Source organism: Amborella trichopoda, chromosome 1 (genome assembly GCF_054954075.1).
Source record: "Amborella trichopoda isolate Santa Cruz 75 chromosome 1, AtrichopodaSantaCruz75HAP2 v2.0, whole genome shotgun sequence".
Classification (NCBI taxonomy): domain Eukaryota; kingdom Viridiplantae; phylum Streptophyta; class Magnoliopsida; order Amborellales; family Amborellaceae; genus Amborella; species Amborella trichopoda.
Genome location: NC_142336.1, coordinates 57,232,304 through 57,246,443, shown reverse-complemented (window position 1 = coordinate 57,246,443; position 14,140 = coordinate 57,232,304). Strand labels below are relative to the sequence as shown.

Here is a 14,140-nt window from a genome sequence, read left to right as displayed (position 1 = left end):
TTCTTCTCTGATTATGAACTGGTTTTTATTTTTGAGGCATGAATCGGTAACTGCTTTGCTTTATTTGGGTCGTAATTTCTTGGAATAATTATTGCTAATTTTGGCAAATTCTACTGTTGGGGCCACACTTGTCAAGAACACATGCGAGATTGCAATGTGGAGTTGGGGTGGGACCTCAAATTGCATTGATTTGGTGGGAATCCATTAGACAAACGGACGGTCCAGATTGAGAACTCCCGCATATTGCACGTAAATCCTACTCGTTTATATATTAAAAATTTCGAGGGGTATTTAGGTTATTCAACAAGCGTGAACAGGTTCTACCGTTATTATGAATTGCTTGATTTCTAATTAAGGTATATAGAGCCGAGGCTCTAAACAATCAAATTTGAGTCTACCTCAAAAAATTTATTAGAAGAAGTTGTTTTGATGCCCAAATATCTTCAAATTGATCATCTCGACATCGAGATGCATGGACATGAGAAAAAAAATGGATTTCAAGTTTTTGAAAATATTGCATTTTGTAATGCATTTTTGGACTGTAAATTTTCAAAATTTTCAAATTTTCATAGATCTGTCGATCTACACTATTTTTGAAGCTTTAAACTTTAGTATGACAAAGATTTCCAGTATTGAAACCACATTTTTCGAAACCAATTGAAAGTAGGCTCTAACTAAACAAACCGTACCCTTCTATTAAAGTACACCAGCTTTTCAATTTCCTAACATTCAACTTGCACTCTTTTTTTGTTGCAAAATTAAACTTAGGAACTAAGATCTCTCGGTTTATCAATTAACCAAATTTTATTTTGACCTCTCTGTATCTCTCTAGAGTACTTTTTTGAACTGAAATCTCTCTCTCTTGGTTGATTAATTAGCCAAATTTTATTTTAATCTCTCTCATAGATTAAGATATCAAAGATAAATTATTCTTCTCAATGAATAGGTTTGGAATTTGGACTAGATAACAATGGAGTTCTATTTCTTTTTTTAAATTCTGATATTCCATTTTATGAAACCTTAGAATCCTTTTCACATGTTCTCTTATTTGAGATTCGCTTTATTATTATTATTATTATTAATTTTTAAAAAATTTTCATGATTCTCGTAATAATATTGTGATTTGTACGATGATATCATATTCCCCAAACAAATGAAAAACAGAAAGACATGGCCCTCAAACAGTAGAGCAACAAAATGAAAAGGGAAGGTTCTCTATAATCCACGGAACATGTCATAACCACCGTCTATTTTGTTACAATTATCTGTAAAAACCATTATATTGAGTAATCGAAAGAAATGGGATGGTCGTTTACAATCCCATCGAATATGTAAAAGGAAAATTATGTATGGCCCTTTTTATTCCCCTTTATTATGAAATGCTCTGTATTTTTGCAGAGGAGACCATCCCCACTTCTCCCTTTTCTTTTCAAGAATTGCCCACCGACATTTCCAACACACAGGTGGGACATTTCCCAATATTTATATTCTTTCCTTGTTTTAAGGTGAGTATAATATCATAAACATTGAACAACCTTATCAGTTCAGTGTTTATAATGTCAAACGGCGCAAAAGTCTAGGTTCATAGGGTGTCCCCTATTAGCAATATGGGACACCTGAACCTGCCCTAAATCAAGCATGTCTTGTATCGCAAATATTGGATAGATTAAAACTTAAAAAACGCATTCATATCTCTATTGCTAAAGTCAAGACACCCTACGAACTTTGGTATGTCTGACATTAGAAACACTGAACAGCCCAACACATAAGGTTGTTCGGTGGTTCTAATATCAGACATACCTCAAACAAAAGAAATCGAAATGAAAAGTGTTGAAAATGTCAAATAGGAGGGCCCAAAAAAAAAAAAAAAAAAAGGCGGGTGGTCTCTGTGTAAATTTTAATCAAAATATAGAACATTTCATAATAATAGGGTAAAAGGTCCGTAGGTAACTTTTTCTATCTAAAAAAAATAGGGACACGGTTTCTATGCGGTCAGCTCGCATATTGTAGAAATGTGGGCTTGGCAATAAATATATTTTTTAAATATAATTTGATCTTAATTTTTAGAGAATATGTAATATTTAACATGGAGATCATGAATATGAAAAAAAAATTGAAAACTAATAATAATAATTATATTAAAAAAACATTTGGACCGTTAGTTACAATTATTTTTAGATGAACCACACATCCATCTTTAAGATAGATGCTTTATACCTCTGAACCGCATTATTGTAAAAATGTGGCTCACCCCTTATGAAATAATTTTCCAAAAGTCAGTCCATTTAGTCACACCTATCGGTAAAAAATACAGGCCATTGAGTAACAACTATCTATTGAAGAGAAAAAGCGCGTCACCCATTTAATTGAAGAAAGAGCGACAGTAGTAGTATTATCGCTCCAATTTCATATTTTATTTTTTTATTTACCTTATTTTAAATTACATATATAGAGAAGAAGTATTATAGGTCGAATTTCGTATTTTATTTTTCTATTTCCCTTATTTGAAATTACATATATAGAGAAGAATAATGAGATGTAATATACACTAGTACCGCTTATTATTTTAAAATTTCACGGGAGTTAATTTTTTCAAGTACATCCCCTCTTCATACAATAGGATCCATAAGTACCTATCTTCATAGTAACAAAAGAAATAATCAAGGTACGAAAAATATATTAAAATAAACTATTTAACCTTCTTTTAAAAAATTATTCAGAAATCACTTAAAAAATACATGAAAAATACAAGAATTATATTAAATGCTTCAAATGTTGAGGGTAGTTGGATAAATTCACCTGAAACCTGTTTTTTAAAATTTCTTAGTATTTGAAATTAGTTAGAAAATATGAGGAAAATATAATATATTTGAAATCAGTTCGAGAAAATTAGTTAGAAAACTATAAGGTTTTTGAAATTAGTTCAAAAATATAAGGAAGATGTTAAATACTTCAAATCTACTTAACATCTATTAGCTGGATAAATTCCCTTGAATCCCAATATTCTTTTAGAGTCTTATTAAATTTGAAAAATATTTATTAGCCTGATAAATTCTCTTGAATCTCAATATTATTTTTAAAGTCTAAATTTTAAAAAACATAGGTAAGTGTTTTGATTGCTTAAACAAATGGATTAAAGGCACAGCTATAATTACTTGGACATAGATAAGCAAGTGCGGTCAATTTTGCTTACAAACTAAGATTAAATAAAGGGATATTGGCTAATGAAACAAATAGATTAAAGAAAAATACACATAGATAAAGAAGTTATGCCGATTTTCCTCCACACTACGATTAAGGACTCTGCTCCACACTACGATTGAAAAATCTTAAAGAGATATAGATTGATTACTTGAACAAATAAATCAAAGAAACATAGATAAAGTAGTGACAATAAAGAAGTTCTACAGATTTTGAGTAGTAGACTATGATTAAGAGATATAGATTGATTATTTAAACAAATAAATTAAAGAGACATATATAAAGAAGTGAGGCTGATTTTGCCCCACAGACTTTGATTAAAGACTGGTGAAAGTACATGATAGCATACATTGACGAAGAAGAATATAGGATGTCTCATGATAAAGAAGATGATGAACTCATAAAGGAGAATGTGACTTGCGAAAAAAGAAAATCATAAAGATAATCGGATACCTCAAAATGAAGATGATGAAGATAATGTGATGCTACGTGAAGAAGATCACAAAGATAATTAGAAAATAAGAATGAACATACGGTCTTCTCCAATATCTCAATGATAAATTGATAATTTTTTAAAATATTCTATTATTTCATAATCTTCAATTTTTTAAATACATAACTATTTTACTATTTAAACTACAAACTAATAATATTTATAATCTGATTATAGCTCAATAAGAATGGACATACGGTCTCCTCCAATATCTCAATGATAAATTGATAAATTTTTAAAATACTCTACTATTTCATAATCTTCAATTTTTGAAATAGATAACTATTTTACTATTTAAATTACAAACTAATAATATTTATAATCTGATTAAAATAGCTCATGTGATATTTAATAACAACGTAACTCATGCTACTAATTTATTATTCTTTAAAACATGAAAAACGTCTACAGTCATACTATATGTGTATATGTTTATTGAGTCATACAAAATGTTTAGCACAACACTCTCTTTTAGCATATTTTATAAAAAAAGAAAACACTTCCTTTAGGGTAGCAATAAGCGGTTAGCATGCGGCGAAGCCCGTACATGTAGAAATGCGGGATTGGCAATAAATATAATTTGATCTTAATTTTTAGAGACTATGAATATGAAAAATAAAATAAATTTTTAAAATTAAAAATAATAATTATATTAAGAAAACATTTGAACCATTAGTTACAATTGTTTTTTAATGGACCACCAACTTTATACCTTTGGATCGCATATTGTACAAATGCAGTCCAACCCATGTAAAATAAGTTTAAAGAAGGTTGTAGTTTATATAATCTCTCTAGTTATAAACTTTTAAACAGAAAAAATGATTCAAATCAAATAGATCTATAAATGAGTTAAAATCTTGAAAATAGATGGTCAAGATAATCGAGTGCGAGATGTATTTTTTTAAGACTTGAAACATATATATATATATATATATCACGATGTTAAGATAATCAATTAGATGATTTTCCAACACCAAAATAAATTTTTTTGAAAGATTTTAGGGGTGAACACTAATTCAACATTTTAAGGTGTCAACTTGTTTCCTTTAAATTATGGCTATTAATATTTAATGAAATATGCTAAACATTTAATAAAAGGAAATGATATCATGTCACTATGCCATTATAATATAATAAACCACACTTCTAGAAAACCAAGTTTGTGGTATTTGTATGAACCAAAATTTTGCACATGGATTCCCTTCATCTCAATAATCAATCTCAAAAAAGAAATTTAATTTGCACCTTATATGTAGTCAAAATGAGTCATCTCTAACAATGAATCTAGACTGTCTATTTGGTGAATTTCAAGATCAAGGCTTTTATGAATTCAAAATCAATTTTTTGTTTTTTAACATTGTTAATTCAATAATTATAGAGTTAGCTAAAAATTTTGAAAATAAAAAAGATCCTTCTAAAAGCCTAGATCTAAGCATCTCACCAAAATGGACGCCCTATGTCAACTGGGCTAAAAACACACTTTCTAAATTGTATTTTTAATTTTTCTTTTTTGTAATTGTTCATTAAAATGAAAAAAATGTATATTTAAAATTTGGGTCAAACAAATGACACTAACATAATTTTTTAATATTGTTTTACTATATTACTATACAATCGTTGCATGAAATCACTCCCTTTTAATAAAGAGCAATGATCTAATACAACGGTTGTATCATAGTATAATGCAACAACACTTCTAGAAAACCATGTTTGTGGTATTTGTATGACCCCAAATTTTACACACATGCTCCCTTCATAAAATAATCAATCCCCAAAAAAAAAAAATTTCAATTTGAACCCTAGATATATGCTCTCTTTATCTCAATAATCAATATCAAAAAAAAAAAAAATCAATTTGAACCCTAGATATGATCAAAATGAGTCCCCTCCAAAAACGAATCTAGACCATTCATTTTGTGAATTTCAAGATCTTAACCTTTATAAACTCAAAAATATTTTTTTCTTTTTTAATACTGTTCATCTAATGATAATAAAGTCATCCAAAAAAATTGGAAATGAAAAAATCCTTCTAAAGACTAGGTCTAACCATCTCACCAAAATGAACGGCTTATGTTAATTGGGCTAAAAAAAATTACTATACAGGTTGCATGAAATCATTGCCCATAAAGAGCATACTCTATTTAATATTACTTTTCATTGTAAATTATTTTATTTTATATTATATTTATTTGATAATGTCTAAGGTACCATGCAACACCCGTCCATCTTAGACAAAAGAAGACCAATCGTCCTTTTGGGGATAAAAGGATAGTTACATGGTGTAAATTTTTGAACCGGAAAACAGGTTTCCATTTCTCCTCCTCCCTCTCTGAATTCTGATATGCTATGAAACCTTAAAATCCAACTTTTTTTAGTATATTTTCTCATTTGGTACTCGCATTCCTTTTTTTTTTTCTGGGAATTGTCTAGGTAGGCTGCCATATTCTTAAACAAAAAGAAAAGGAAAAATAGTTGAAAATCCCATGGACTGTATAAAAGAGCCGGTACATTGACTGTCCATCTAGTGGAAAGAGGAGAAGAGAGAGCCTCTTTTTTTTGAAATAAGTTATTAAGAATTTTATTCACCCATGAACGATTACAAGGAGGTTCAAGAAAAAAAGAGTGTAACCACCAATGAATGTTGGTGCACACCACCCTTTGCTAAAGCATCAATTTCTATATTAGCCTACCTAAAACAATGAAATAACTCAAAAGAACTACTACTTAAAATGAAAAAAAATTCATCGAAAATGCTGCATAATCTCCAAGTTGGCTTCATTTGTCCAATCATCTTTTGGCTTTCGAGGTTCTTTATTATCTTTAAACCCTCTAAAAGAGCTCTTGCCTCAGCTTCATTCGCTATACGTTCACATGGTCTCAGAATAGGTGAATTTGTAATTACCCATATGATCTTTAATGGTACCACCATAACCTAGTTGTCTGAGTTTCCAATCAAGCTTCCATCAAAGTTAAGTTTTAAGCAATTTTCATGAAGAGACGTTCAAATAGCATTTCAAGTCTATCTGTCATTATTAAGCTTATCAACTTCAGTGTTCTAAAAAAATTGTGATTTTGGGATAAATTTACAATCTTTGTTTGTTGAAAACCATTCAGCTACTGTTGCTAAGGCGTTGGACTTCAAAACTTCAATCTCATTTTGTGTCCCTTGAAATGTTCTTTTATTTCTCTCTTTCCAAATATTCCAATAGTGCTCACCCATAAAGCTCTCCATAACACAGTGCCAACTTTCAACCGACCAAAGTTCATCCATTGAGAGATGATCAACTCTAGACTTTGTGGGATCAAGATATTTAGATTCAACATCTTTTTACACCAATCCCACATGCTTAAAGTGAAAGGACAATGCAAAAAAATATGGTCCACACTTTTGTTATCCCTCAAGTATAGCCTACAAACATTGACAATTATGAAACCTCTCTTAAGAAGGTTATCAGTAGACAACTTTTTTTGAAAAGCTACCTACAAAAATAACTAAACCTTCAACGGCACCTGTAAATTCTAAATTCTTGCAAAACTACGATCAATCGCTCTGTGATTCTCCTCATGCAGCAGTCGATAGACAGACATAACTAAAAAATCCCCTGAAGCTATGAGTTTCCACACCAATCGATCATCTTTATTGAGAACATAAAAAAAATTCTACAACAAATTCATAAGTAATTGGAACTCATGAAAGAAAGAATTTGAGACACTTGTACCTGCAAACAATATTCCAAGAAGAGTTAGTAAAATCAGCTCCTCTGAGATCTTTCACTAAAACCAACGGATTGTCGACTTTGGAGAAGACCTTAGGGAAAATCTCGAAGAGCAAGATCTCCCAGCCACTTAGTGTGTGCACGCATAAGAGAGAGTTGTCCTCCAAATGATCGTGTATGAGAGAGAGGCCTCAGTTCTCCAAATTTCTGTGAGTGCGTGTGAGCACGCATATTGTGTGTATGTGTGAGAGCCTCACTGGTTCTATACTTCTATGCAGTTTCAGTGAGAGCAACTCTAGTACTCCTAATCGAATTTCATATTCTTTTTTTCTGTTTGCCTTTTTAAAATTATATACAAACTGAGGTTTCAGAGAGAGCAACACTAGTACTCCAAATTGAATTTCATATCCTTTTTCTCTGTTTGCCTTTCTTGAATTATATATAAACAGAGAAGAATTATGAGATGCAATGTATGAATATCCAAGAAGCCACAGAAGGCCACCTATTATTTGAATTGCCCAAGAACGAGGTTAATCTTTTCAAGTGGATGCTCTCTCTCCATTCTGAAAATAGGATTCATAAGTGGCCACCCTGGGCAATGATTCCGGCTGATCCAATTCATCAATGAAACCTTTTGCCATCTCAACAAAATCATTCAAGTATTTCTCCTTCCAATCCTGAAATCAATTTTTAATATTAGAAAAATAACAAAGGCACCCATATCAATTAAACAAGAAAACTAAATAAAGGGAAATTTATCAAAATACAAATAAAAGTTGAATTATTTAACATTCCACCATAGGTATATTTTGATAATTTTTAAAGCCCATTTTGACGCCTTATTTGATGGACTATTTGGAATTTGATCAAATCGTTCAAATCTTGAGGGGAGTTTGATAAATTACCCCCCCAATAAATATGGCCAAAATAAAAAAGAACATGAACAAAATTGCGAAGAAAAATAGGCATTCTTTTTAGTTGTCATATTTTATGCCCAAGTTCAACATAGAAAAGGCTGATAATATGATTTCCTTTAAGTAAAAGAATCATATTATTGAGCTAAGAGTTATGTTTCCATTTAAGCAAAACAATCATACTATTGTGTCCGTTCTCAAAGCTATAATTCACAAAAACATTTAAAACATGAAGTTGGAGAAAATATTACCACGAAATCCCAGTCTCCACATAAATTTAGATCATCTTTCTTCCCCCAAACGTAAGTATGGGCTGGCAGCTTCTCCGAAGTATCCTGCAATTCCCCATCAGCCCATTTCAGCATTATCGGTGACTTCAAACTGAAGTCCAAGATGTAATTCAACCTATTGTCCGTGTTAATTAAGAGGGAGTGGATATCAGATATCCCAAATAGTATATTTTGGGGTGCTCTGGCCAACCAATCAGAGTCACCTTCAAAGGTTGGTGGAGGTTCCCGGATGACATTTAACTGCGGGACAACAGGTCATCACTACTGTCCATTGATAAGTACAGATGGTGGATGGCCCATTTGAGCACCCCAAACAATACTCAAAAGAGTGTAAATTTTCCCAAAATAAGAATGACGAAATTGGGACACTTCACAAATGGCTCCTAACTATGCAAAGATTAATCTTAAGGGCAAGCTTTCTATGCTTCCCTTTATCCAACCGTCAACTCTGAATGGAGGGCTAAGATTGCCCCAATCACAATGTCACGTCTCTAGACTATTTTATTTTTCATTTTTTTTCTATAAACTATTTTGACACCAAATTTTGGATGTCCAATCCTCTAATAAGCTCGCACTAGCGAAAAATATTAAAAATATATTTCCATTAAAATAAAAATGACCAAAATACCCTTGAAAGTTTCAAGTGGTATTTTGGTCATTATATTTTATCGAAAAATTATTTTTAATATTTTTTATAGGGGCGCCCCAATGAGAAGATGGCACGTACCAAATTTCATATTCATACAATTTGTATAAAAAACGCTAAAAATAAAATACCTTGAGACGTCGGATCTAAGATCAAACGGTGAGTGGTTCTCTTGATCAAAATTGGACGGCTAGATGGTAGGGGAAGCATAGATCTTCTATGATGTAGGGGAAGTATAGAAACCTTTCTCTAATGCCCCTTCATGTATTGATGGAGCATGGAGGCATGAGTTAGTTTATAGGGATAGCTTTTGATTGAGGTTACAAGAGTTAGTTTATGTTTAAGCCTCTTGGTTAAACCAGTAACCAAGTCCAGAGAGGTTAAATAGTAATATCATAAACAGATTTCTGATGTCCTCCTTTAATATCTCTTGGATCCCAAACATTGCTCCATCTGGGTGTCTTCCATATTTTCCTCTTCAAGTTCTTCAAGTTGTCTCTAGATATTCCAATCATGATGCACGTAGTACAGTAGGAAGTTATGGAGATAATCTTAGTTCTTTACAAAACTTGTCCAAGAATTCCACCTGACGGTGACATGAGCTCTCAAAAGATGAATGTCTCTCTAATGGAAAAGGAAAAACCAGTATTAAGCACCAAACCTTTTGATAGATATCTCTTTCTATGTAGGGTTGTATGTTGAACACCTTTTATACATTTGTCATGTTAATCTTGAGTTCTAGAAAAATTTGTGCCCTAGATCAGAATGTCAAGTAGCCCCCTCACATGGAGAGAACAGGGGTAGTTAAAATACAAGGTTGCGGATCACATGAGAGATGAATACATGGTTCAAGGAACAAAGACTAATATACAACAACCAATTATCTAGCCATGAATCCAAGGGAAGACTAATATGCAATAATCAGATAATCAAATCTAACATTGACTTCATGGTTCAATCGGTCATGTACTTTACACGAATATACTTTCAGACTGTTCGAATTTCAACAAATTTTACAGTGCCATCCAGATTGAGTTCAGGCAACCAAAATGCACAATTTGGTATCTGTCACTTTATGACACTCCATACCAAGATAACTCATCATCCTCGAAAGTGCCTAATATTGAGGGTCAAAGGGCATGTTTAATAAAAGGCACCATAAGTCTGCATGCCACTGACTAATGTTGATATGGAAGCTTTCTTTCCAAAGAAAATACTAATAAATTTAAAGTAGCTGCCACAAATATAATAGTTCGTTTTTTTCCTTATGAAAGAGATTCAATATTATGATTTATTACCCAGAATGAAACTAGAAGGTTAGAAATTGCTAACAAGTAAAGGGTCAAAACAACATTTACACAGTAGCACATAAATTAAAAACATCACTCAAAGAATTACCATCCTTGAGATCTCAACCAGTTTCCTTTCATACTCCACATCCTCAAATGTATCTAGAACGTATAATTCATAGTCTGAGATACCCAAAAGAACCTGCAACAAAAGATGAGTGAAACCTTAGCATGGGTTATTTTCAAATGAAGGGCAAAAGTAACCAATTAATAACTAACCTTTCCAGTGACTTGCTTCTTGTCAACAGGAAGAATAGCTGGGTAAACACGTCCTTTTATGCTAAACCTTTGGCTGAATCACAGAAATTTGTTTCGAAACAATGTTAACTTTTCTAAATGAGTGAACAATGTAGGAATGCAAAGGCTAGAAATATATTATGAATCAAACAAGTGATTGCAGATCACTACAAAATGGTGTACTATATAATTATGCAATGGACAAATATAGAAAGGAAAAGTACAGTGTGCGACAGAGGATGCACTTTGACATGTGCATCCCTTCACGTAACTAGCACCCATCTTAAAGATGGATGTTAAAAGGTGGTGGTCCCACCAAAATCCCTAAATCAACGGTCTAGAAAAGTACATCTAGAATTATTATCATTATTATTTTAAAAATTATTTTTTTTTAATATTCATGTTCACCACGGTATAGATTATCAACCCTTGTCCATATAGAAATCTAGATCAACAGAAGAAGCGTCATTTTATGGAAAATAAGGTCCTTATGTTATTTGAAGGCTTGAAGCTATCCATGAAATTAAAGAGCAAATTTGGACTTTTGAGTGCTTACCTTGGGGAAATATCTAAACGAGGAAGAAGGTATCCAAAACTAATAAGAATTTTGGCCTAGCAGCATGTACTAGTCAGGATGTAATGAGGAGCCCCACATTATCTATGGTATATTAGTTGCATGGTGATGTGAAATATTTGATCGAAGTTACATTGGACTTCCGCTTTAGGAAGAAGAGCGAAGCCGCACCTCAAAACCCTGCCGTGAAATACAGTTACGACTCTTGAAAAGCACCAAACTGATCATCTTGACCCCGGCAACTATGGACCTTAGAAAAATATTGGATTTCAACCTGGAAAAAATAGTGTAACTCATAACTATTATCTGGACCATTCATTTTCAAATGTTCACATATCCACTAGATCTACTTCATTTTTGAGCTTCAAAATTCATCCCCTGTGGTGGAAATAGATTTTCAGGCCATTATAGTGGTTTCTGATGCCGGAACTACACTTCTCAACGGAGTTTTGAGGTACAGTTTGACTTTTGATCGTAGAGCTGAGGCCTTAATCACACCTCTGATTAATCCACACGAGGCCATGGATGCACTATATAAACTAACCATGTATATACTACTACAATACCACTACACCAATGGTAAAATGAAAATTCCCTTCCCATATCTAATATTAGAACTATAACTGTTTAAAGACTTCAAAAAGAAAGAAGGAAAAAAAAGTTTTCAAGGTCAAGTGCCATAGAACATATTTTTCGTGCTCATACAAGCATACTAAAAATTTGAAATTCACAGCTACTGAGATTCCTGAGAAATTTGATTGATCATAATGGGAAATGGAGCAAATCCATATAAATTTGACCTGAATTTGAAAATAAAGCTGGACCTATTTTCAGTTCTAGATCACATAATCTTAGCTAATATTCAGGTGAGAACTTTGGTAAGAACTAAGAAATATTAAGAAAAAGAAATCACATGATCTAACAGGAATCACATGCATCATAAAACCAGAGCTGTACAGTTTGCAAGGAAAATTAGCTGAGTTCTCCACAAAATCTAACACCACATAAACAAAAAAAGCATCGAAAAACCAGAGCTTTACAGCTTGCAAGGGAAATTAGATGAATTATCCACAAAAACTAACACCATATACAAAGAAACACATCATAAAACCAGAGCTTTACAGTTTACAAGGGAAATCAACTAAATTCTCCACAAAACCTAAGACCATATGCACAGGAGAGAGAGAGAGAGAGAGAGAGAGAGAGAGAGAGAGAGGAATGAGGAATTTTGGAGAAACTACTAACTGGGATTGGGAAATGAAGAAACAATAGAAAGGAAGAAATGAAGTGAAAAAAATGGGAATTTAAGGAGAAGAGGAGCCATTGACTTACAAGTCATTGAGGAGGGCAGGGGATGAGGGAGGCACGCGCTTCAGAAGCACCTGCACCACCTCCTCCGCCAGAAGGCTCCCGTACACAAATACGTTGCTGCTCATTCTCTCTCTCTCTCTTCCTCCCCTTCCCTCTCTCTCTCTCTCTCTCCCCCTCGCCCAACAAACAAACTCTCTCTCAAGTCGAACGAAACTTTTGCTCTTCGTATCCATAATATGATTGGAACACATGTCACAATTCTGGTCCTACAGGCGTTTGGGGCGGGACAATACTTCGCCATCTCATTAAAACACTATTTCTTCTGAAAAGGGCAACCCTAAACAATCAAAATAGAGACCACCTCAAAACTTTCACTAATCGAGATTGATTTGATGCCTAAATATCCCCAAAGTGATTATCTCGACAAGATACATGGACATGGCAACAAAATAATAGGTTTTCGAAAGTAATGTATCTTGTAAAGCATTTTTTAACCGTAAATTTTTAAGTACTCATAAATATGTAATATTTTTGAAGCTTTAAATTTTATAATTATAGATAAACATATATTTTAAGGCTATCACAAAAATTTTCAATATTGAAACCACATTCTCGATACTATTTGAAGGTATGTTTTATTTTGATTTTTTAGAGCCTCGACTCTATACAAACCTTATCCCCTTTCTTTTTTGAAATCCTTAGCAACTAATTTTTTTTTTTTTGACGACAAGGTTTCTATGCGGCCAGCGTACATATTGTAAAAATACGGGCTTGGCAATAAATATATTTTTCAAATATAATTTGATCGTATTTTTAAATAATATATAAATACATATAATTTGATCATGAATATGAAAAAACAAATAAATATTTAAAACTAAAATAGTATTTATATCAAGAAAACATTTGGACCGTTAGTTACAATTGTTTTTAGATGGACTCTACCTATTTACATCCATCTTTACCTCTAGACCACATATAGTAGAAATATAATCCAGCCCACATGAAACAATTTTCTTTTTTTTAAAAGGGAAAGTATAGGATGCTTTTTAAAAAGGAGAAAAGTTTATATAAGGTTGCAACCTTAAATTGTAGAATCACATATGCACCTCAAAAATCTATCGGAAATGTTGTTTTAATGTTGAAAAAACTCTCTAATCGATCATCTCAACATTGAGATGTATGAATATGAAAAAAAAAAAAAGTTTTTGAGTCCCGGAAATGGTGCAGCTTGTAACACATTATCTAGACCATCCATTTTCAAGATTTTCATATATTTATAGATCTACTTGATATTAACTATTTTTTAAATTTAAAATTTTTTAATTAGATATGAAAATAGATTTTAAGATAATACTAAGAATTTTTTATAACAAAATTACATGTTATGATAAAATTTTAAGGTGTGC

The 14,140-nt window shown here is 32.2% G+C and overlaps 1 protein-coding gene across 1 annotated transcript; it reads right to left on the bottom strand.

The window, feature by feature from the left end:
- Positions 1-7,309: 7,309 nt before the first annotated feature.
- LOC18440756 (AIG2-like (avirulence induced gene) family protein) lies at positions 7,310-12,936 on the bottom strand. Its single transcript, XM_006850894.4, is given in 6 exon segments — positions 7,310-7,978; positions 7,980-8,087; positions 8,576-8,659; positions 10,659-10,751; positions 10,829-10,901; positions 12,753-12,936. Coding segments are annotated over 6 exon segments (525 nt in total). The 5' UTR covers positions 12,857-12,936; the 3' UTR covers positions 7,310-7,915.
- Between the last annotated feature and the right edge of the window lie 1,204 nt (positions 12,937-14,140).